The sequence below is a fragment of the Hylaeus volcanicus genome, chromosome 8 (genome assembly GCF_026283585.1).
Source record: "Hylaeus volcanicus isolate JK05 chromosome 8, UHH_iyHylVolc1.0_haploid, whole genome shotgun sequence".
Lineage (NCBI taxonomy): Eukaryota > Metazoa > Arthropoda > Insecta > Hymenoptera > Colletidae > Hylaeus > Hylaeus volcanicus.
In genome coordinates, this window is record NC_071983.1 from 5,790,596 (window position 1) to 5,810,808 (window position 20,213).

General features: G+C 33.7%; 6 protein-coding genes across 9 annotated transcripts; 3 read left to right on the forward strand and 3 right to left on the reverse strand.

Annotated features, from left to right (window-relative positions):
• Positions 1-1,865: 1,865 nt before the first annotated feature.
• Positions 1,866-6,635, reverse strand: LOC128880915 (SWI/SNF-related matrix-associated actin-dependent regulator of chromatin subfamily A containing DEAD/H box 1 homolog). The gene is made up of 13 exons (XM_054131474.1): positions 6,388-6,635; positions 6,146-6,273; positions 5,754-5,884; positions 5,496-5,677; positions 5,207-5,435; positions 4,476-4,809; positions 4,133-4,407; positions 3,920-4,057; positions 3,502-3,825; positions 3,114-3,415; positions 2,807-3,019; positions 2,630-2,736; positions 1,866-2,567 (listed from the first exon to the last, which is right to left on the reverse strand). Exons 2-13 carry the CDS (start codon positions 6,249-6,251, stop codon positions 2,407-2,409), a joined length of 2,502 nt encoding a protein of 833 aa, XP_053987449.1. The 5' UTR covers positions 6,252-6,273; positions 6,388-6,635; the 3' UTR covers positions 1,866-2,406.
• Positions 6,636-6,948: 313 nt separating this feature from the next.
• On the forward strand, positions 6,949-9,677 carry LOC128880916 (lysophospholipase D GDPD1-like). The gene is made up of 7 exons (XM_054131475.1): positions 6,949-7,369; positions 7,457-7,499; positions 7,646-7,827; positions 7,898-8,118; positions 8,200-8,333; positions 8,400-8,514; positions 8,589-9,677. The coding sequence occupies exons 1-7, from the start codon at positions 7,246-7,248 to the stop codon at positions 8,712-8,714; spliced, it is 945 nt and encodes a 314-aa protein (XP_053987450.1). The 5' UTR covers positions 6,949-7,245; the 3' UTR covers positions 8,715-9,677.
• A 956-nt stretch (positions 9,678-10,633) lies between these two features.
• Positions 10,634-11,477, reverse strand: LOC128880917 (protein mago nashi homolog). Its single transcript, XM_054131476.1, has 2 exons — positions 11,294-11,477; positions 10,634-11,223 (listed from the first exon to the last, which is right to left on the reverse strand). Exon 2 carries the CDS (start codon positions 11,163-11,165, stop codon positions 10,725-10,727), a length of 441 nt encoding a protein of 146 aa, XP_053987451.1. The 5' UTR covers positions 11,166-11,223; positions 11,294-11,477; the 3' UTR covers positions 10,634-10,724.
• A 613-nt stretch (positions 11,478-12,090) lies between these two features.
• LOC128881222 (synergin gamma-like) lies at positions 12,091-16,462 on the forward strand. Its single transcript, XM_054132029.1, has 6 exons — positions 12,091-13,768; positions 13,842-14,196; positions 14,273-14,436; positions 14,521-14,662; positions 14,754-14,896; positions 15,071-16,462. Exons 1-6 carry the CDS (start codon positions 12,629-12,631, stop codon positions 15,293-15,295), a joined length of 2,169 nt encoding a protein of 722 aa, XP_053988004.1. The 5' UTR covers positions 12,091-12,628; the 3' UTR covers positions 15,296-16,462.
• Positions 14,892-17,211, reverse strand: LOC128881227 (transcription elongation factor SPT4). 2 transcript variants are annotated; one of them, XM_054132037.1, is made up of 5 exons: positions 17,032-17,192; positions 16,801-16,907; positions 16,672-16,727; positions 15,862-15,996; positions 14,892-15,302 (listed from the first exon to the last, which is right to left on the reverse strand). In XM_054132037.1, the coding sequence occupies exons 1-4, from the start codon at positions 17,092-17,094 to the stop codon at positions 15,878-15,880; spliced, it is 345 nt and encodes a 114-aa protein (XP_053988012.1). In that variant the 5' UTR covers positions 17,095-17,192; the 3' UTR covers positions 14,892-15,302; positions 15,862-15,877. The 2 variants fall into 2 exon arrangements, with proteins under 2 accessions (XP_053988012.1, XP_053988013.1); XM_054132038.1 differs by lacking the exon at positions 14,892-15,302 and having other exon boundaries at positions 15,735-15,996; positions 17,032-17,211.
• A 177-nt stretch (positions 17,212-17,388) lies between these two features.
• On the forward strand, positions 17,389-19,419 carry LOC128881225 (geminin). Of its 3 annotated transcripts, none has more exons than XM_054132035.1 (5): positions 17,389-17,928; positions 18,335-18,450; positions 18,524-18,648; positions 18,726-18,895; positions 18,967-19,419. In XM_054132035.1, exons 1-5 carry the CDS (start codon positions 17,875-17,877, stop codon positions 19,024-19,026), a joined length of 525 nt encoding a protein of 174 aa, XP_053988010.1. In that variant the 5' UTR covers positions 17,389-17,874; the 3' UTR covers positions 19,027-19,419. The 3 variants fall into 3 exon arrangements, with proteins under 3 accessions (XP_053988010.1, XP_053988011.1, XP_053988009.1); XM_054132036.1 differs by having other exon boundaries at positions 17,409-17,928; positions 18,368-18,450; positions 18,723-18,895; XM_054132034.1 differs by having other exon boundaries at positions 17,410-17,928; positions 18,723-18,895.
• Positions 19,420-20,213: the final 794 nt, after the last annotated feature.

A 20,213-nucleotide genomic window follows, 5' to 3' on the forward strand; every position in this document is an offset into this window, starting at 1 on the left:
CCTCTTTGCAGGAAATTCATTGCTGGTTGCTAGTTTTAAGGGGCACGAAACTCCACAATGCGTGGAGGGGAGACAAATATGGGGGAGGTTATTGCAGACTGATTAGTAATCAGTGATTACGCGATTATATGTTGATATAAAATCGATCATACAATACTTATCCGTCTGACAAACAATACTAACGAATAAACACTAGTAGTTTTCTAAATGTACCAACGCATTGCTCGAATCCCAATTTATGTGTAAAATAAGGGCATATTAAATCGTGTTTACCATTTTGTATAATTATTATTACAAATTTCCTAATAAAATGTAATTTTGTGGCGTGATTGCATCGCTAATTTTAGGTTTAGATAACGAGATCGTTGAAGATTGTATGGAAATTTCCGAGAACCTTAGAGGAAAATATCTATTAACCCCGACAGCTGGTTCAGTTAAAAGAATGAAGGAGGACAGGATTTTTTATAAAGCTACAAATATTTCTCAGTATGACGCAAATCAAATACCTTCCATCTATTCTTATTTATGAGTAGTTGCTACGTAAATGAGGAACTTCCAATGGGTTTTTCTTTACCAATGTCTGTTAAGTAAAATTACCAACCGTACATCTTTTCCCGGGCAGCCGAATGTTATCGATATTACCGACAACTTAATAACAAGGAAAAGTGATTATCATTAGAGAAGTTAATCTTTCCGAAGATGAGGATGAACGGAAACCCTCTAAATCTAAAATGTCAATGAAATGATGAAGTTGATTTATTTTTAAGCTTTCTTAAACGAGATAAAAATCTTGCCAAGTACCTGTAATCTTTACGAAGAAAAGTAACAAAATACATATGTTCGTTACAGTACGTTACACTGCAGTTCCAGTACATTGTATAAAACGTGTCGCATAAATTTAACAACGGTTACAGGTTATTGTGTGCGATTATTGTTAAACATTTCCATCTAATAGTTAGCATTACTTGCGTCGATTGGCGGTAGTAGGATTATTCAGGAAATGTCAGGGGAATTTTCCAGGCTTTCTGAACTTTCTGACGACTGCATTCTACGACTTTAGATTCCGATCATGGTAATATGCGGTTTTCGGTTTACGTCACGGATTATCGAAACAGAAAACAGCCAGATGAAAGAAACAGAATTTTCCGCGACGTCTACTTACGTTATTTTACGTATAATATATGTAATAAGTACTTTTACTGTAAGATAAATCAAAATTCAGGGAAAAATGTTCAAAAAGTGATTCTAACTTGTCTTGTTGCTATTGCTGTAGATAATAAACATAAAATGTATGAAATAATGCGTTTTGCCATTTATACGTAATTGCGTGCGTATGTACGTAGTTGAAGGTAGAAACTGTAGAAAGGTATTTCAATGACGTCACGGGATTTCCCTTTCTTTCCACGTAACTACAGCTGCAGCATTCTATAGGTACATCTTGGATTCCAATCTCTAGATACTTTACATGACTACTCGAGCAAGATCAGTTTAATGAACGCAAGCGAAATTTGTTTCGATGGAAGTATTATAAAACAAATTACGAATCCACGCCACCCAGATGGATGGTATATATATGTATAACAAAATTACAATCGATCATAACGTATTAAGATACGAATAAGGTTGAATGCATTGCGATAAATAAATGACTAGAAAGATCAGACGTAGCTTTCTACTGTGCTAAAATGAATCCATTGATTCTGGTAGAAAACTGATAACCTCTCTTTTCAGTCTATGTACATTGTATTTTTTAATGAATTAAAAAGAAATAAAATAATATTCAGAATTAAACAAAATTCAATTCATTTATATAATCGTGCAATTTGGTCTGTGAAAAGTTGCAACATAATAAATGAACTCTGATGAGCAGTGTAATACCTTTAATGGTTTTGTACATTGATCAACTAATCTCTTGAGGAATGTCAGTACAGTAATATCAAATAAATATGTATTTCGACGTACCATTTGTATTATGCTCTATTTTATCATCATGTTTTTTGTTGTTCATTTTCAGGTCTTTATTCTTTCCCGTATTACTAGTAAGTATTGCGCAGTCTTAACCATTTTCCTAAGATTTACATTAAAAATATATATAATTAAATATTCGGACGTAGACACAAGCACAAAGAATTAAAAATTATATACGATTCTAAATATATACTTGTACAAATACATGAATGGTTTAATAAGTGATGTATAAAACATAAATTGAGTTAATAATTCATAAATATCGTAAATTACAATTGTGTACGCGCATATAACCATTAAATAAAAGACGTGCGATTAAATTTCTTCAAATCTGATCTCTTTCATTTGTGCAATTGTAGCTGTACTTTATCACAAAGTTTACTGATACATATAAAAATGTCAAATTTTCTGCTAGTAAAAAATATGTGTTGTAGAAGATTAATTTTTAAATTCTATGTCGCTATCCGCTTCGTTGTCCGCTACTCCGTTACTCGTTCTTGCGTTCTTTGACGAAGACAACGACAAGGATTTATTGTGATCCAAACCTAACGTCATCTTAAGTAACTTCAACACGCTCTTTCGGTCCGTGCTTTCGTTTTCTATGAACATATTTTATTTTCGATGGTTAAAATGACAAAACGAAAAAATTCGTGACACTTACCTTCGTTTCGAGTAATTTGTTGTTCGAGATGCAGTTTATCTTTCGCTATTTCATACATATTTTCTTCTATAGTACCTTCACTTAATAATCTAATTATAGTAACTGGTCTAAAAACAGTTACTCCCTTATTATAAACGAATCGAACACTTTTCGCACTATTATATTTTAATTGCATACCTTTTCTGACCCACTCGGTGACATCGATCCTCTGCCTGTTTATCGTTGTACGGGTTAAAATCAATATCATGGATTATAACGGTATCCGCGGTTGTTAAATTGATCCCCAAACCGCCAGCTTTTGTAGATAATAAAAATATAAATATACTTTCGTCTTCCGTATACTGATTTATTAAGAATTGTCTATCCGTTACCGGTGTACTTCCATCCAATCTATATTCCCGCGATCGCATAAAATATAAAAGTTGGCAAGACATCTTACGAAGAAATTACGAAGTAAACTCGACATTTAATACACAAAACAAACCTTAAATACGTCTTTCCTCTGATCGTTAGATATTCCTCCAAGATATCCAATACCATTGTAAATTGACTGAAGATTAACACTCTATGACCATCCTCTTTTAATTTCGGCAATAAATCGTCCAATATTTTCAATTTACCAGCCTCGGGAATGAGTTCTTGTTGTAAGCCTAGTCCAGCTAAGCTTTTATACGTCCTCGTTAATTGATTTATCTGATAATCGGACATCCAGTGCAAATCCTCGAGTATATAATCCGCGTTCTTTTGTTTATATCCTTGCTCTTTCGCCAATCTCTCCGATATTATCTAACACAAAATTGTAAACAGTCGTAATATTGTAGGAAAAAATTCGAGTCTTTTATTACATAAATAAACTAGAAGTGTAAATTTACTTTTAACTTGGATTCGTCGTAATGATCTCGCGTTAGAAGTGGATGGTTGGCCAGCTTCCTCAACTGCATCATCATCCCGACGCCATTAACCTCGGTGCTCTGATCGGCTTCCTCCGAGAATTTGGCGATTAAATTTTTGTACAATTTTTGTTGTTTCTTCGTCATCGAACACCTTATTACGCGATCAGTTTTTTCAGGCAAATCTCGAAGAACCTCGGCCTTCAATCGACGAAGCACGAACGGTCTCATAATTTGCTTCGCGTTTTTAACTTGTTCCTGCTCAAACAGTGGCTGTTCGCCGTTTTTTTTAACTGCTGGTATCTTCTAAAATTGAATACACAGCACCACGTAAAACATCATATCCTTTTTCTCAAAGATCACTGCTACCGCTACTGCTATCGAGCTACCTAACACTTACGGAATTCTTTGCAAATAAACTCTTTAAATCGGCTTGTTTAGCGGCGAATAACGAAGGCATCACAAATGTTAACAGCGACATCAATTCCAATAAATTGTTTTGTAGAGGTGTCCCCGTTAGAAGAATTCGATATTTAGCCTAAGAAGATTATTATAATTCGTGTTAGTTATCTAATCGAATAAATGAATTGTACATGTGAGGAGAGATACGTACATTGATTCTAACAAGATTTTCGTATCTAATGGTGCTCATATTCTTTAACATGTGAGCTTCATCGAAAACCACATAGTGTATCGGCATAACGCGGAACAACCGTCGTTCTTCCGGTGTACTGCTAATTAAATTATACGTGGTTAAGAGTACATCAACGTCGTCTAGATCACCGTTTCGCCAACCCATTCTCATCTCTTTTCGCTCTTCCTGAGAACCAAAGTATCGTACAACCTTCAAGTCAGGCGACCACCTCTGCAACTCGTTATTCCAATTTTCTGCACAGGTTAAAAGTACGTTGTAAATAGGAATATAAAGACCAATGGAATCTACGAAATTTATTTACCCATGGTCGAACTAGGAACAACTATCAAATGCGGCCCATCCTTTTCATCCTTGAGACCAGCCTCTTTCAAATACGTAAGAAACGCTATTACTTGTATCGTTTTTCCTAAACCCATTTCATCCGCGAGTATGCCATTCACGTTTTGCGCGTGCATCACGGCCAGCCAATTTAAGCCAACCATTTGATACGGAGCTAACGTTAGATTTGGCGATAATCCGCTCGGTTGCTTCGTGATGGTTAACGCTCCTGCAGCTACAGCCTTTTCGATGTTCGTGGATAAACGGAGACACTTCTTCATAAGAATTCCTACCCCGTGTCTTGTGGCTAGTAATTCCTGTTTTATTCGAGTAACGTTATTGAATTTAATCGTTTACCTGCGAAAGGCGTATCTATACGCCCTAAGAAAGTAGTCATTCATTTGCAAAAGGCGTATATTTACGCTCTTGTGTATTAATTATTATTTGTGAAAGGCATATATGTAGCCCTAGTAAATTTCGTTAAGCATATTATTTATCTTTCTCACTGAGCTGATATATTATATGACATACTATTACGTGTTGCATAAACATGCAACATGTAATTCAACAAAGTAATTCAGTCTCAGTTTCATCTCAGCGACCGACACGCGATTATCGCCCCGCGGACAGTTTTCACTTGAAGCTCGCCACAGCTAAAGGGTTAATATTGATTACTGTACATAACAAAGATGTACGATTTTGACTGTTACTTACTTGAGCTGAATTCAACAGCTCTGTATCCAAATGTTTGTAATTTTGGAACTTTTCAACCAAGTCTCTCCAGTCTTTAAACGGCCTCGCTTCTATAATAGCGTTTGCCTTCTTTTGAGAACATTGAGACATTAAAAGTAATTCGGACACAGGAGAATTTTGCATGAACTCCAAAACTGCCTTCTTATCAGCAGTAAGTTCGTTAGATATTTCCATGTCTGAATCTTCGTCGCTATAAATACCATTGAGAAAGAGTTAAAATTACTAAAATTTTCAGTTATTAGATGCTTACCTATCAAACACTTTATCCTTAAAATTTGCTTCATCAGAATCAATATCTATATCCTCTTCCGTGTTCAATTTTCTTCTTTTCTTCTTATTCTGTTTAGAAGAACCTTTATAACTCCTCTTTCTAATATTCCTTGAATCTTCATTGCCATCATCGCTATTCCAATTTGCATTACTTTGTACTTCCTGTTAATATAAAAAAATTCCTCAGTATCCTTTCCAAATCATTCCAAAAGCTCAATACCCAATTAATTAATACTACCTTGTCCTTGTCAGCCGAAGAGACTGTGTTTTTAGCAGAGCTGCCTGCATCGCTGTCGCTGTCTTCGATTACATTTACTGGCTTACGTCGAAACTGTATCTCAGAACTTGTTAGATTGCTGTCATCATCCGCTGACAAACATAGGAAAGGGAATTAGAATTATATCAGAAAACAACTATTGATAATATTATTCTTTATAACCAAGATAAAATACGTATTATTCTTCGTATTTCCACGTTAATATTAACGCACAAATGTAATATTAAAAAATCAGTACGTCGAAAAGATGTAACGATCACGTAAGAATCTATTCCCGATTAAAACAACAACAAAAGATGGACAATGCTCATAACGACATACAAATTGAAAATCGAAAGTAACGAGTTACTTACACATGTTTAATGGTTTCAGTTGTTTCTTTTGAAAACGAAATTGTCGTAAGTTTAGAGAAAGTGTTGGACTGCTTGCATCTGTTTTTGGTGAATTCGAATCCGACATCTCGTCACACGAATGAGAAACGCTGGCGAAAATACATTTTTGTAAAGGAAGCTTTTAAAACTCGTTTTGACAGGTGTATTCGGAAAATCTCCGAACTAGGGGGAAAGCTCCGCGTCCAACAGGTTAATATAGTTACCTATTTAACAGTATTTAGGTTATCTGGGTTCGGAACTTTTAATGATTTTAAAGTCCACTTAGTGCAGTCCTCCCATTTCTCGAGAATTATTAACAAAAATAAAGACGTGACAGAGACATGTTACTCTTCACGAAATCATTTATACAATAACGCTTAACAAAACTTTCGATCGAACGTTAGTTGATGTCAGTTTCATGTTTTGAATCAACGATCATTTCAACCAGTATCACTCGAATTCATGAATCGTGTTGTGTGAGGGAAAAGTCACCAACTTCCATTTCCCCTTCACCTTCAAGGTCCATTTCTAGTTTCCATGCAATTAATACATTAGACAAAGTTATTAAAACTCTATAATTAATTATTTCTTTCATAATTATTTATTAAATTGATAAGCAATTATATTTACAGCTAACGTTTCAATTACAATTAGAAACGTAACTTGAAAGGGAAGCGGAACTTGGTAACTTTCCTCTCGTGCGACTTTATCGATAAATTTGAAATCAATTCGATTTAACGATTCGAATTTTGTATTAAATAATTAACACACACATGGTAAATTAACTTTCCTGTGTTCTTCAAATAATAGACTAAAAAATAACAGATACAATAATTCTTTGTACGGGAGTCGAAATTTATTTTTCATGTTATATCTTCTAAAGGATTCCATGAATAATTAATAACCGTACGTTAAAATACTATTATTTGATATGTAGTCATGTCAACAAGGAAACGTCTCGCGTATCTTCTACTGAGACTTTGTCACTCGATACGTTTATTCCCACGATAATAAAAATTCGTGTAAACAATAGGGCGATGAGTTGGTACATTGCAGAATTAAAAACGACGGATTAATATAAGATGTTACTGTACACGATAATCGGAGGTTATATGATAACGTCGATGATATTGTTTAAATATCCAACGTTATTGCACAAAAAGAAAAAAGTAAAATTTACGTGTCAACATATCAGCCACAGAGGAGGTATGTTTTATAACTTTTTATAATCTATAGATCATTATAATGATCATAATTTTTGTTGACGTGAAAAACACTTAAATTTTTTTCTAGGAGCGGGGGAGGGCTATGAGAATACGATGTATGCCTTCAAACGGTTAGTCACAGTGTACTCAAAGTCATAAGACAATAAAAAATAACAATAAAGAATATCAATGATTAAAGAAACAAGATAGTCCTGTGAACAATTATTCCGTATGATTTGTCTTAACTGATACATTATAAAAGTATTTATTGTTTCAGTGCTGTTGCTATTGGAACAGAAATGTTGGAATTGGATTGTCAACTCACAAAAGATGGAGAGGTAGTCGTGTCTCACGATCAAAATCTTTTACGCTGTACAGGTACAGATAAGAATATTTCAGAATTGGATTACAAAGATCTACCTCTATTGAAACTGTGTCTTCCAATTGATTTTGATCCAGGTAATTGTAAATGATATATATATAGATGTGTATTGTTAAATAAAATTATTTAAAAACTATAGTTTAATAGATGCAGAATATATTGGTCCGGAAAAAGAAGAAGAGAGACGGTTTCCCCTATTGAAAGAAGTATTCGAGGCATTTCCCAATATGCCAATTAATATTGATATTAAAATTAACAATGATGAACTTATATCAAAGGTGTCTGAACTGATAAAGCAGTACAATCGCGAAGAATATACAGTTTGGGGAAATTTTGATGATAAGATAACACAGAAATGTTATAAAACGGTATCTAATTAGTTTTTAAACAGTTTATAATTATTCATACTAAAATGATAAGAGGATTAAAGAATGTTATCTTTTATGCAGAATCCAAACGTGAACTTGTTATTCTCTATGCGACGTGTAAGCTTGTTAATAGTTCTCTTATATACTGGCTTGTTACCATTTGTGCCTTTAAAAGAAACGCATCTGGAAATATTTCTACCTTCCATTTATATAAGGTACGTTTAAAACGTTAGTTGCTATTCAGTAAAATAAAGTGAATATTAATTATAATTTTATCACAGGCACCGAGTTCCGAAATCAACATTTTTACCTTTAGAAAAGATTCTTGTGCGCACTATTAATGTACTACTAATGAGACGATGCTTATTCAACCATTTAAGAGCTCGCGGGATACACGTAAGGCTTTGAAACAATCAATTATAAACTCATTATTTTTAAGCATCCAAAAATGTTTAAACGTGTGTTCACAGGTTTATTTTTGGGTCTTGAATAGAGACGAAGAATTTCAGAAAGCTTTTGATCTTGGAGCAACTGGTGTAATGACAGATTATCCTACAAGATTAAAATTATTTTTAAAAACTCATTCGTTTGCATAGACATGAATAGCAAATTCCAGAAAACACGAGAAATATTTATACATAGTATTCTATGAGTCCATATGAAGCTTTTATCAAGCAACTGAATTCTAATTACTGGAAACTAAAGATAAGAAAGTATTAGAATAGCTTATTCAGAAAGTTGCACATACAGTATGAGTAATAGATACCATAGCGCAAATATGTTACTTAAAAATTTAGTTTTACTATTCCATCAAATCCAAATGATTATTAATTGTTGAATTCAGTATTATTGTATTTTTGTACATTCTACAATGGACAAAGTACAATTCAATGTTACTAATAATGATTGTTATAAACACTGCACACATAGCTTAACTATAAAATACTAAATTATTTATTAAAAATTGTTTGCAACATTTTCATAAATATATAAATATTTTTTTAAGTAAGACATTAATAAATTACTTTATCTATTCTATATGTATATATATATTCATTACAAATTATAATATAATATTTTTATAAAATACATATATGAGTATTTATGAAATATATCGATGAACACAAATGGCAAGTGTCGGCGGAATGTGTAGTACATAATTTGATCTGAAAGATATTTTCTTACATTCAGTTACGTATATTTCTAACCTAAATATTGCAAAAATTACCTATCACAGTACAATTTGCAAATTGAAAGTTTCTATAAACAGATGTAAGACGATGTATTTTGTATACCTATCTTAAACATAATTCTATATACAAATACTTTTGTATTTAGAATCAATTTTAAGATATCTGTAAGTTTAAATTCAATCATTTCTTGTACAACGGTAACTTCTTTCGAATGGAATTTTGTGTATTTCTTGTTGCACAACTGCTTCCATAATTTTAAACATTTTTATATCCATGTTTACTTGTATCCATGTATCTTCGGTTATATTTTATAAAAAAGTCTTTAGCACTTTTTTGTTTTGTAATTGCAATAAAGAATTAAACTTATGAGTAATGTATTTTCCTTAAGGCCTATTGCACTTATGATAAACTATTCTTTTTGTTTGCTCTGTGGAATCATCGATTGGCATCTGTATATAAATAAATACTTTGCCCTTACAGTAAGTGCACTTTTCCTTGGAAGGATGGTTACTGTCAAAATGCTTTTTGATAGCTGGTTCGTTTCCAACAATGTTTACATTACATATTTCGCAGTATACTTGGATCGATCTAAATCTTGAATACACAGAATCTGTAACAGCTCGACCAGTGTCCTCACTGTCAGTTTGGTTGGCAGATTCGTCGTCCTCAGAAGACATTTTATTACTGTAACAAACAATAAACTGTCAACATGAGACAAGATATCATGTTTAGGTTAACAATTTCACAATCGTATTCAGTCAGATTACATTTGACCTGAGGCTTCAAGAATATTTGTTACAATAAAAACGATATGAAAATAAAGAAATTCCAAAACTGAACATCCTTTATAACGTCATATATACAAAAATATATCTATAATTTGTTTAAATATGGAATTATGAAAAATGATTTATGTGATGATTATAAATTGTATTTTACTTGAAAAATAATAAAGTGATAACAAGAAATGTAATGGAATGACTTGAAATATAAGTATTCAAAAATTGTTTGTGATTACTGACACAGAGGTCAAACAATCATAACCTATAATAACCTACTTACACGAAACTTCTCGTTAGTAATTGCGACGATCCTTGGTCATCTTTAGTTTAACGAGATTGGATGAAGTGAATCGTTTAAATACTTTGGAGCTAGTTCATATCTTTTATCATTAATCTTTCTTGCAGAACAATCACACAATAGATCTTACAATAGAATGCAAGTATGATTCAGATCTACTTCCAGCTTTTTATCATAATTTCATTCTTTTATTAATAATCCTTAATCATATAAATATTAACAATTGAAGAAAAATGATGGGATCATTAAAAATTATCATGTATTTCCTTACAATCAAGTAATTACATTAAATTCACTTAAATGTGGGCAGAGTAAGAATATAATTATAAGTATTTAAATAGGTTTTATTTTGAAGTGAAGTCCTATAAGAGAGAATACTAAGCACTTAAGATCCTGGACGAGATAATAGAAGCAACGCAGTCCTTCTGGATCTCGTGACTGATTCACATCCAACAGAGAACCAGTTTTCGAAGTCGTAAATGATATATGCTCATCTCCGATTACGATCTCTAATTCTTGACGTCCGACTCGATCTGGCTGAGGCCACAAAGAATCGTCCTCCTGCATAATTTCCGAGTCCTGGATAATCCTTTTCAGTTCCTCCATCACGCACTGATGCACGTACGCTTCTTTTCGAATCATGGTGTCGTTCTTATAATTCGAATTATTCGCGTACCGCAATTTACCGTCTGGCCTGAATTCGAATTCCAGAAATTCATGGCCAAATTTCCCCTTATGACCGACATAGTAGCGTATATAAAAATCGGTTGACATTGTAAACACGTACGCGACTTACAAATTTGGTGTTTCTGTTCAACACTTACGCGCTAACCTAGAGAAGCAAGTATGAAATTTCTAATTCAGGATATTAAAGCCGATTAAATTATTAAGAGGTTACTTACGTATCTTGAAATACGATTTCCTTTTGTGTATAACCAATCTTAATCTCCTAACAAACTTCTTCACGGCATCAATAAATTTTAAACAAGCATGCGTGAGTTATTCTACGAAACATAACCAAGGAGAGTATGAAGTTTGATGTAAACAGAGTTGGTCACGTGACCAAAATTTCATTGGTCCGCTATATTATAGTGAATCATAAATGCATAATTAATACGACTCTTTGCTATATAACACTACAGTATATTAGTTAATACGTTAAAGTTTTATTGTTATGAATAGTTATTTAATAAAGTAATAATTATTGACCCTTTAATTAGTAGCGCCATCGGTGGTAAAAAGCCCAAGTTTGTGGTGAAAATAGTTCCTTACTATTGCTATTAGATGGCGCCACTAAAGGGTCAATAATTATTTTTATTATTTTGCTTTAAAACACTGCAATATGTTTGTTAATACGTCAAATTTTCATTGTTATGAATAGTTATTTAATGAAGCGATAATTATCGACCCTTTAGTAAGTGGCGCTATCTAATAATAATAGTAACATATGCTAATCATCAGCCATGTCTGAGCATTAAGGTGGTTTATATGTGATTACCTTCTAGTTACACCTGACGAATGATGTAACCCGAAATGAATCTTTTTCCACATTTACCGTAATATGCATTTTTAAATTAATGAATTTAATAATAATTTCTTTTATCGTAAACGATATTTTCGTTTATTTTCCGAACGAAAATTTCGTTTAAAGTTATCAATATGGAAAGGGACGAATTACACCCCGGGAAAAATATCGATTTAACAGTAAAAGTGTAATAAAACGTATGTTAACGCGGAAAGTACTGTAACATTTTATTTTGTTGCTTTTCAAACGATTACGATATGAAAAATTAATATTGCATCGAAGGTGTAATTGCAGGTGTAAAGCACCTTAAACCCTAATTTTGAACGAACTTCATCGCACTTGTCGCGGATCGGCCTTCGTAATAGGACGTTGTTCAGTGGTCATCCAGTGACACCTGAATTGTCAAATTTTGTGTCACGCACTTTTTTTATTGTGTCTCGAATTAATAAATCTGATTTCGTAGCGTGGTTGAAAAAGTCTCGTTGTTTTTTCGTACGCCTTTCATAATGAGAACCATCAACGGCGAATGTAAAGCTGGTGACACGCGCAAATGTTAGTAATTACCACACGTAAATGAGTGAGATGTTTATAGTGTTCACTTTGATGTATGTACCAAGGTAGTAAGCTGAAGGATGAAACTATTCTCCTCGACGAGTTCACATAACTTAAGCTCGTCATAGCAAAAGTTTGGCCCAAGGATTACTTATTAACGATGAACAAAGCTCACATGGATAAAAGACTGAATCAATTGCCAACTTGGCTATGGACTAATTCCACTACTTTACCACCAATCTATAAGATGGTATGGGAATCTGTACGAGAAGACAAAGTCAGATCTAATGGAATGCAAACGGAGTTGCTCGTTGACACCAACAAAGTCTTTCCCTTGTTGCTCACTAGTCAACTTCCCACAGAAGTTCTTGGTCATATATGGAATTTGGCGAATCAAAAGTATGCTGGCCAACTCACAGAGCAGGAGTTGTACATTGTCCTTGCTCTTGTAGCCGCTGCACAGGCTTCTTATACCTTTAACAGTCTAGATATATTACACTTGCTTCCATTTCCGCCTACTCCGTACTTAAATATCGAATGTTTAATGAATCTACAACCCGTCACGCACACGAATTCCGCAGCTAAATTTCAAAGCCTTAACGAAAACACTGAAGTCAATTTCCTTGGCCCGGATGGTAGATATCCTTCGGAAGTTAAAGGAAAAGCAAAATTGCACCAACATGGAATCATATCTTCGGATTTAAATATGCAAATGACAAACAATGTACCTGGAAAAGTTTCATGTCTCGATAATAAATCTCACGCCTCTTCTACCGCTGTATGGGATTTAAATAACGTATTTAAAGATGCAAAACACATTAATCGCTCTCAGATGGATTCTAAGCATGCACCTACGACGGATTCCTGCGACGACTTTTCCGAATTTCAAAGTGCTCCGATTCCTAACACTCCGAGCGTACCCATTTGGGACACGAAACAAGGCTCGGCTATCGGCAGCAGACTCGCAAACCACAATTTAGGTGTTAAGAAACCTGTAGAGAAGTCAAAGAAAAATAACGTTAATGCTAAATCCGTGCACGGTGCTATTCAATTGCGAGTCGCGTCTGCACCTTTAAATGCAACACCTCAGAGTAAAGATCAGCCTACACTGGATTCACCAGAAATGTTTCCTAAATGTACAATAAAAAATCAATCTAAAACAGTAATACTTAAGGATACAGTGATAAGAAATAATGATCCGCCCAAGGACCAGAACGAAGTTAAAGGTCGTATGAACACAGAAATTATGAATTTAACAAATGATAAAGATGTTTCAAACAAATTAGAATGGTCAGAAAAGGTACTACAGTGTTAATAAACCACGCTATTTGTCATTATTGTTTAGAACTATTTTTACATCACATATTATCTAGGTTTCAGTGGGAACAGTGCAACCCACTCAGCAGGATCTTATGAATCTCCAACTAGTCGAGGATAAATATAGTGCCTTGCGCGCATTGGTTCAAGAAACAGATCCATCAACGGAACCGGACTTAAACGCAAGTTCTAACAATCAATCAACCGACGAATTTGGAGAATTTGTATCCGCGGAACAGCCTGCTACTAGTACTCCAGCATCAAATACTTTAAACACTGTCGTAGACTTAGAATTTAAATCCAACATCGGTAACACGAATGCTGCAGATTTCAATCTTGTGCCAGAAATTTCTGAATCATTCGATAATCTTAAACTCGAGGATGCGGTAGAAGAACGGTCAATAGAAACGGGTAAATAATATTATTAATACTAAATGGTTTAATTCACTGTATTACGAACAGTCTCGTAACTATGTTCCATTTTAAGGCAAAGTTCTTCAGAAGGAAGACGCCATATCAATTAATAGTATAGAGTTCATGAATGGTGCACCAAATGCACTGACACGATCAGGATCTGTGCCTAGTTTAGATCTTAAGTCATTCTTACCTTCGAGCGTGGAAGATGAGCAAATAGCAGATGCTATGCATCAGGTTCTTAAACTTTTCTTTCTATACAAATATATGAGACAGAATAATCGTAGATTAAATTAAAAGACAATTTATTTGCATTTACAGGCTGAGTATTGGGAGTGGAAGCAATACATGGAAAGTTGTGTATTATTGTTACAAGTAGCTGCAAATATATTTACAAGTATTAATTCAGAACTCGTGCTGCATGAAGTTTTAAATTCAGCACAGGGATATAATTTTCTTTGCAGTAAGTAAATTATTAAGTAAATTCACTCGTTTGTTGTACTCCTGTTTTTTGGAAAAAAAATCGATAATTACTTTATGCTGTTTCTCGTTAGACTTAGCTGAAGTCGCGGCTGTTTGTAGGCGTGTTAATTTTTCGTATAAAGAAATGGACATTAATATAGTAGGATTTGATGAATTGCTAATGGATATTGACCGGATTTGGGCAGAAATGGAACCATTTTATGCAAACATACCGGTGAGAAATAATAGTATTGTGCAACACATTATACATATCTTATTAACCTAAATTCTTATTATAAAATAATTCTTGCATTTTTATAAAAAAAAGATGACACGATTGTACGTTCATAAATTTTGTTAAGACATTCTTAACAATTCCATTTACAATTTTTTTTATAAAACATTCCAGATTGTTACGGAACTACCAGCTTGGCCTTTGCATCAAGGAGAAGCCGTTTGTTGTTCACTTTGTTTAACAGTCATTACTAGTGGCAGAATAGTATATAATGAAAACAATTATCACGTTACTTGTGCTAATTTATGGCTTAATTGCGTAAACAGTCATTTACCAGTGATGCGGCATCCGTCTTTCTATACTCACACGAACATATGTTCAGGTAACAATCATATTTGATACTGATCTGCATAAGGAAAAAGAAATTACGTTCGTAAATTTTTAATGTACACATATTAACTTATTACACGAAGGATTTGTAGGAAACAGAACAGACTAACTTTACATTTAATTATTAATTAGAAAATCAAACATTGACATTTTTAAATATTTATCGCGTAATAAGAACGTGGAATTAAAAGTGAAATGATACGGGCGTGTGTATGATACGGGAGACTAGATTCCATGTAAAATGTATATATTCTTTAAATTTGAAAATTTTTAAAGATATTACCGATTAGTCCATTCCAAAATATTGTACAGACAGTGAAATATTAAGACTATAGTCCGTTTGAATAGGGTGAAAGTAAAATTGCGAAGAAATCTTACGAAATTATAAGTGTAGCCGAAACGATCGAAAAGATGTAAGGAAATTCTTAAACCTGAACAAAAGTTCATATCAATCAAATCAAGTTAATATTTTCGAGAAAATCTTATAAAATTCATAGCGAGTTTCTGACGCGAGATAAAAACTAAAATATTATTCTATTATATGATATTACAGTAAAGTATAATAATCTTCTTACATTTACAAGTTCAAAATTATCGTTGACTTGTATCGCGTGGTCTATATACTATTCCTCTGCTTTTCATCTCTCTTATAACGCCTGCTGGTAATCGTCCCGATACCGATATCGCGTATACACCCTTGCAAAATCGATCTGATGGAAAAAAAAAATGAATCTCACAATCAGTTATAGTAACGTTTACAACTAGCAAGGTAATCTTATTCTTCATTTCATCTTAGTTTAAAAAGATTATAAAACAATGGAAAATGACATGTAAAAATTACTGCGAAATATACACAAAATTAAAACAAGTTAAGATAAAATCTTGTGTTCGCACATGATCATGTTCCTTAATAATTATGCATACTGTCATACATCATAGTAAAACTTCTGTATAAATGTATAATAGTATTTAAACATAAAGAATCTGACAGGCAAACGAACTTATTAAATTGCAAATATACATGCTACATTGTTTTGTATCGTATTGTTTGTATCAAAGTATTGGCTTCAAAATTTGTACAAAGTACCGCCTTTAAATACACTTATAAGCATAACACAAAGTGGAGATTCGCATTGTTGTCATTTGCACTGCCAAAAACATGAATTTAAAAAGAAAGAGAGAAATTTGTTTATTAGGTGCTCGAAGAAATATTACGAAAATTTCGAATGTAAACAAAATGTTGGACAGAGGGTAACAGTTTATATTATGATTTACTATAAGATAATGTAACTGTTATAATTTTGTAAAGGTATACAAGAATAAAGTAACAATATTTCTCTTGCTTAATCTTAACTTAATCGCATGAATGTAAATTTGTTACTTACTTATTCTTTGCCATTTGCTAACCCAACTGTCCTCGGGACTCATTGCGGCGATCATACTAAAATGCAACGCGTAAGAATGATTTAGAGACTGTTACGGCGATCATCGTTTCGTGTTTGTTTCTTGCTCACCCGTCAAAATTGGAGCTTGTACAGTCGAAAACATTGTCCTTATTATTTTTCATTCGCAAGAATTCATCGCAATTATCGCAACCGTCGAATTCAAATTGATCGAACGTCTAAAACGAGAACAGTATAGGTTATGTCCACGAGCAATGAACTTCAAGCAGTAATTACACAATTTATTCGTAAAATTTCAAATGAAATTAATATCGAAGGATTGAATGCTTGTAAATAACATACCTTAATCAAAGAGCACACCAAACAAGCTCTTAATCCTCGTAAGTCTTTAGGAACAGTTTCCATCGGTGTAGTTATTATTTCACATGCATACACAACATAAACTATGATTATATTAGAACCGTATTCCCATCGGTGAACTGATTATTGGACGCCATATTGAATTGTAACAGCTGTTATCTGGTGGCTACAAAAGCAATTAATCTAGTAAGTTTTTAATAGAATACACAATTGTCATCAACCTTCTCAACCTTCTGTATTGATATCAAATAAAATAAATTACGAGTAATCAAATAGAAATAACTGTAAGAGTGCTATATTTTCAATTTCTTCGTCTTTCCTTATTGCCAACTTAAATTCGGTCGCCACGTGTAATATTCCCTTAATATTCTAGTTGGACGAAACATGAACTAATGTAACGAAAATATAAAATACTCGTGTATATTTATAGCTAAATTTCAATTGTCTATTAAAATAGTATAACGTTTACAAATTTTGTATTCTGTGTTCGTTAGTTCCTATAGAAATTATTCCCTTTTCATTGCTATTATCGTTATGATTTAAAACGGATCTATGGGTGATTACTGATTACGCATAAAACGCGGGAAACTACTGCGTTGTGTAGTTGACTTGATAGGGAAATGTCCGTTGGACGTTGTTGGGACGGCGGTGAACGTTTCACCGTGAAATACATATTTTTGGTTTCCTTTGAATACCAGAAACATCTGAATAATTAGCTCGAGAACAGCTGAGTGTAACTTTAAAGATCCATCGATTAGTTCGTTGCTAGAATACCGTGATTGGATTTTCTTCGTACACTCTCTCGTTTTTCTAACGGCTACTATCATGAGGCCTGGAGGTGGTACGAAGGTTTCTACCGCCAAAACTGTTGCTTCTGAGGTTAGTAATGCGACTTGCTTTTTTCATTATATTTCATTTCCTTCGATCTTTAAGGAAAGCCAAAATTATTGCTATTTTCATCGCATCAAACACGCTACACTTTCGAAAAATATTGACCGATTTATACAATGTATAATACTCCAATTAAAGAAATGATTTTCATTTATTTATCTACTTAATTAAATAACTATCATGTTTCGATAACTAGTTTTTACGAATGCAATTAATTAATGTATATATGTCATATGCCATTTTAATAACAATTTATTATTTCACGTAAGTGTGGAATTATAATTAATTTACTCATTTTTAATTGTACTCATGGAATTGTAAATTAGTACAGCATAATTAATTGCATGCAAAGGCTTGGAGGAACATCATACATTTTTCTCTTTTACCTAAACAGGATAAGGTCAGAAAGTCTTTGCACGTTTTGCAGCCAGCAGCCAACGACAAAGAAAACTTAGTTGGCGGAGGGAGGATGCTCAGATCTGCTCAGCAAACGAAGGAAACAGTTAAACCGTAAGTAAATTCTATTGCCTACCAATAATTGTATACGTTGAACACATTGCACAATATTATGTTTTTAATTTAGGGAACATAACGATAAATCGAAACACGATGCTCAGAAGCGTAAAAAAATAACACTTAAGGATAAGGGCGTACAAACTGCAAGAGGGAATAAGATTAAGATCGAAGTGGAAGACTTGACATCAGAAGGTATATCTATTACAAGTAACATCACGAATAATTCATTTTCCATTGTGTAAACGTCTATTGTGTACTTACAACAGCAGGACCCAGCGAAAACTATTGGGAAGTATTAGCTGAAAGGCGGCGAATAGCGCTCGATGACGCTTTAGAGGAAAACAAAGAACTATCTGATCGCGTCGAGAAACTGGAAGAGGAAAATCGTATATATAAAGAAATGTTAGATGAATCGAGAGCGCTAGTCGAAGTCCTACAGGTATTATTAAGTTTCCTTTTATCTGCAATTTCTAAATTATTCTATACATTTAAACTTGATATTTGTTGCAGGAAATGCTTGGTGAAGACAGAAATGATATAAATAATTCTTTAGACGATAGTACTCTTTAATTTAAGGTTTCGTGATCGAGTACTTAACGGTGCCTTACGAACGAAGGTATAGGGAAGAGCATCTCCATATTGGAGATAGTATAATGCACTTGTCTTTGGTACGACGAGTTACATGATACAAAAAAAAGTCTGAGTAAAACTTCAATGAACTGAAAATGGAAGAGCTTCTATATTACTGTTTTTTACATTTAGTCATCCAAGATTGGGTGTGGTCACGAAAGAATTATCCATAATTTTTTACTTATTCAATGTAAGACTATGACCGTGACTACAGACACGTTTACCTCATAGAGTACTATCAATTATAACATAAATATTATATAATTTTGATTACAAGAAATAAACTAAACTTTCTAAACAAAACCCCGTTTTGTTTAGAATTTTCGTTCATTGCGCCTCAGTACCTTTTACTCCAATGAAATTTCGCCTACGCATCGATACCTAATTTTTATCCATAATAAAATCTAAAAAACAGTTTGTTTCGCGATGATGTTAACGATGAAAATTAATGGTACCAATGGAGAAAATTGTTAGTATCACGTATTTATTTCACAAATCTTTGGCATAGAAGACCTTGAGTTCCATTGAAAAATCAACGCTAACATCGGTTTTGGCAACGACTGACGATGTTTCGTTAACACACCAGTCACAGCACTGCGTGTTCGAGGAAGCCATTTATCTGCTGCATCATAGTTTCAGTGAAAAGTTACAAAAGTTCGATAGACTGCCAGGAAGTCGTGCGTAAATTGCTGGATGCGCAAAAGCGAGCTTCGTTGTTCGGTATTCTTGTACGAGGAACTTTCTCCTCGAATGTTTTTCATCTCTCCCATCTCGTACGAAGAATTGCGTAGTTTCCTTGGTGACCAATTAAACGGGAAGTGAACCGTCTCACGGAAACTGAATCGTGAGAGTCGGTGAACGTCGGGTTTGCACTGCGGAACGCCGTCGAGAAGCGTTGGAGTCAGTTTTTAATCTTCATCCTTGAAACGGCGATAGATAGACTGCACGTAGGTGAAGACGCACTTCCAGTCTGGTCGTCGCATCACCACCATGTCCTCGACATCTAGCAACGGTGCGATCCCAGCGAGTTCGCTAAGAACAATGATAATGGTGCCGCCATCAACGAATTTTCTCGCGGTGGTATTAACCATTTACTGGGTTACAACACCTTAATGGCGTTAAAACAA

What these genes read in the sequence shown, in the direction of transcription:
- LOC128880915 (XM_054131474.1), bottom strand. Translation starts at nt 6,251, where the DNA reads ATGTCGGATTCGAATTCACCAAAAACAGATGCAAGCAGTCCAACACTT. An exon ending in CTTCGGCTGACAAGGACAAG is followed by an intron (nt 5,678 to 5,753) that starts GTAGTATTAATT and finishes TTATATTAACAG; the next exon opens with GAAGTACAAAGTAATGCAAA. An exon ending in CACCGAGTGGGTCAGAAAAG is followed by an intron (nt 2,737 to 2,806) that starts GTATGCAATTAA and finishes AACTGTTTTTAG; the next exon opens with ACCAGTTACTATAATTAGAT.
- LOC128880916 (XM_054131475.1), top strand. Translation starts at nt 7,246, where the DNA reads ATGTTACTGTACACGATAATCGGAGGTTATATGATAACGTCGATGATA. An exon ending in TCCAATTGATTTTGATCCAG is followed by an intron (nt 7,828 to 7,897) that starts GTAATTGTAAAT and finishes ATAGTTTAATAG; the next exon opens with ATGCAGAATATATTGGTCCG. An exon ending in CACAGAAATGTTATAAAACG is followed by an intron (nt 8,119 to 8,199) that starts GTATCTAATTAG and finishes TCTTTTATGCAG; the next exon opens with AATCCAAACGTGAACTTGTT.
- LOC128880917 (XM_054131476.1), bottom strand. Translation starts at nt 11,165, where the DNA reads ATGTCAACCGATTTTTATATACGCTACTATGTCGGTCATAAGGGGAAA.
- LOC128881222 (XM_054132029.1), top strand. Translation starts at nt 12,629, where the DNA reads ATGAACAAAGCTCACATGGATAAAAGACTGAATCAATTGCCAACTTGG. An exon ending in TAGCAGATGCTATGCATCAG is followed by an intron (nt 14,437 to 14,520) that starts GTTCTTAAACTT and finishes TTGCATTTACAG; the next exon opens with GCTGAGTATTGGGAGTGGAA. An exon ending in CATTTTATGCAAACATACCG is followed by an intron (nt 14,897 to 15,070) that starts GTGAGAAATAAT and finishes AAAACATTCCAG; the next exon opens with ATTGTTACGGAACTACCAGC.
- LOC128881227 (XM_054132037.1), bottom strand. Translation starts at nt 17,094, where the DNA reads ATGGAAACTGTTCCTAAAGACTTACGAGGATTAAGAGCTTGTTTGGTG. An exon ending in TGGTGTGCTCTTTGATTAAG is followed by an intron (nt 16,908 to 17,031) that starts GTATGTTATTTA and finishes TTCTCGTTTTAG; the next exon opens with ACGTTCGATCAATTTGAATT. An exon ending in TAGCAAATGGCAAAGAATAA is followed by an intron (nt 15,997 to 16,671) that starts GTAAGTAACAAA and finishes TTTTTCCATCAG; the next exon opens with ATCGATTTTGCAAGGGTGTA.
- LOC128881225 (XM_054132034.1), top strand. Translation starts at nt 17,875, where the DNA reads ATGAGGCCTGGAGGTGGTACGAAGGTTTCTACCGCCAAAACTGTTGCT. An exon ending in CCAAAACTGTTGCTTCTGAG is followed by an intron (nt 17,929 to 18,334) that starts GTTAGTAATGCG and finishes TTACCTAAACAG; the next exon opens with GATAAGGTCAGAAAGTCTTT. An exon ending in GGAAGACTTGACATCAGAAG is followed by an intron (nt 18,649 to 18,722) that starts GTATATCTATTA and finishes TACTTACAACAG; the next exon opens with CAGGACCCAGCGAAAACTAT.